At 41.8% G+C, this 1,525-nt stretch overlaps 1 protein-coding gene across 1 annotated transcript; it reads right to left on the bottom strand.

The window, feature by feature from the left end:
• Positions 1-541: 541 nt before the first annotated feature.
• LOC149145084 (pectinesterase inhibitor 9-like) lies at positions 542-1,165 on the bottom strand. Its single transcript, XM_089447570.1, has one exon. The coding sequence runs from the start codon at positions 1,163-1,165 to the stop codon at positions 542-544; it is 624 nt and encodes a 207-aa protein (XP_089303696.1).
• Positions 1,166-1,525: the final 360 nt, after the last annotated feature.

Below are 1,525 nucleotides of genomic sequence, written 5' to 3'. Positions count from 1 at the left end.
ATGCCTAAATTTGATTGAACATTGTTGAGCACACATATTTAGCAGATTTGATTGAACACTATGTTTGCAATAACATTATTTTATTATTTATATTTTAGAATAAAACTGTTATATTTACGTTTTTAAAACAAAAGCTGTAAAATATAACAAAGCTGTTCAAATCCTAAGAGTGGGGCTAATTTATCATGATCCGCCATTTGCTCGTAAGAGTGAGCAGGGAGAGGAAACTATGCCTAGATTTGATTGAACGTTGTTAAGCACATATTTAGCAGATTTGATTGAACACTATTTTTGCAATAACATTATTTTATTATTTATATTTTATAATAAAACTGTTATATTTCCGTTTTTAAAACAAAAGCTTTAAAATAAAACAAAGCTGTTCATATTCTAAGAGTGGGGCTAATTTATCATGATCCGCCATTTAAAGTGAAAAAAAGACCATAAGGCAGAAAAACTATGAATATACATTAATAAAAATTGTGGAGTACATATTATTTATTTAGTAGAGTAGAGTACGGCCACACAGCAGTTTTGGGTTTCAGGCATGGATAGCATTATTTCCGGTGGCAGCGAATGCGTTAAGGAGAGCTAGAGCGTTGCTGATCAACTGTGACTCATTCTGCACCACCACCCTCACCATCGCCTGAGCCCTCCCCTGCGCCTTCACATCCTCAAATCCGCCGAGGCAGGAGTCTTGGTAGGCGGAGGCGGCGCTCATAAACGTCTGCATGTCGTTGACTTGAGAGTGGAAGGTGTTGCTCCTCAGCTGCTCCATCTCCGTCAAAGATTTCTGAATCTCGTCAACGGCGTCCTCGAAATTCTGAATACAATCGTGCAGCGCCGCTCCTTCTCTTTCACTCATCTTGGCGCCTCTCTTTTCCATGTCGGCTGCCCAAACGGAAGCATTGCGGGCGTTAAGCAGGCTCACGTTCATGGCCGCCTTTACCAGGTCGCTCAGCCTGGGCTCCAGAGATCCCGCGTATGGAGAGAGCGATGAAACACAGAGCTGCGGATACCGAGTCACGTTGCACGACGATTTGATAAATTCAACGATGTTGGTGTCGCTGTGCTGGCGATTGACCTCCTGATCCGTCGTAGCTGAAGCCATTATCGCAGCAGAGACTAGGATAATTAAACAAGTTGCAGCGCCGCGTGATTCCATGGCAATACAATACAAAAAACAGAGAACCAGAGATGATGGCAATACAACACAAAAACAGAGAACCAGAAACGAAAAGCACCCAAGGCGAACGCAGGGACGGAAGAGAGTTGTAAGTGGGCAGACGCGCTTTAACGCCCATATATAGCCGACTTCGCGCGCCTCTGGAAATGGTCAAATAGCCATTACACCTTACTGTCCGGAGGATTGCCGATTTTTGGGCGGGGGAGAGGGGGGAGGCGTTCATTTGTTCGATGTTTTCATACCCACGATGTTAAGATATGTATTAAGTGTTTTCTTAGTAATTTAATTTAATTATATAAAATTTTAAATATTTGTTGTGTGTTGTATATTTAAAATTTT

This window comes from Pinus tabuliformis, chromosome X (genome assembly GCF_031772625.1).
Source record: "Pinus tabuliformis cultivar Carrire ecotype Pingquan chromosome X, CPIR1, whole genome shotgun sequence".
In the NCBI taxonomy this organism is placed as follows: Eukaryota; Viridiplantae; Streptophyta; class Pinopsida; order Pinales; family Pinaceae; genus Pinus; species Pinus tabuliformis.
Note: the sequence above shows the minus strand (reverse complement) of the source record. Positions and strands in the feature narration are given on the sequence as shown.

Coding starts and splice junctions, on each gene's coding strand:
- LOC149145084 (XM_089447570.1), bottom strand. CDS start 1,165: ATGGAATCACGCGGCGCTGCAACTTGTTTAATTATCCTAGTCTCTGCT.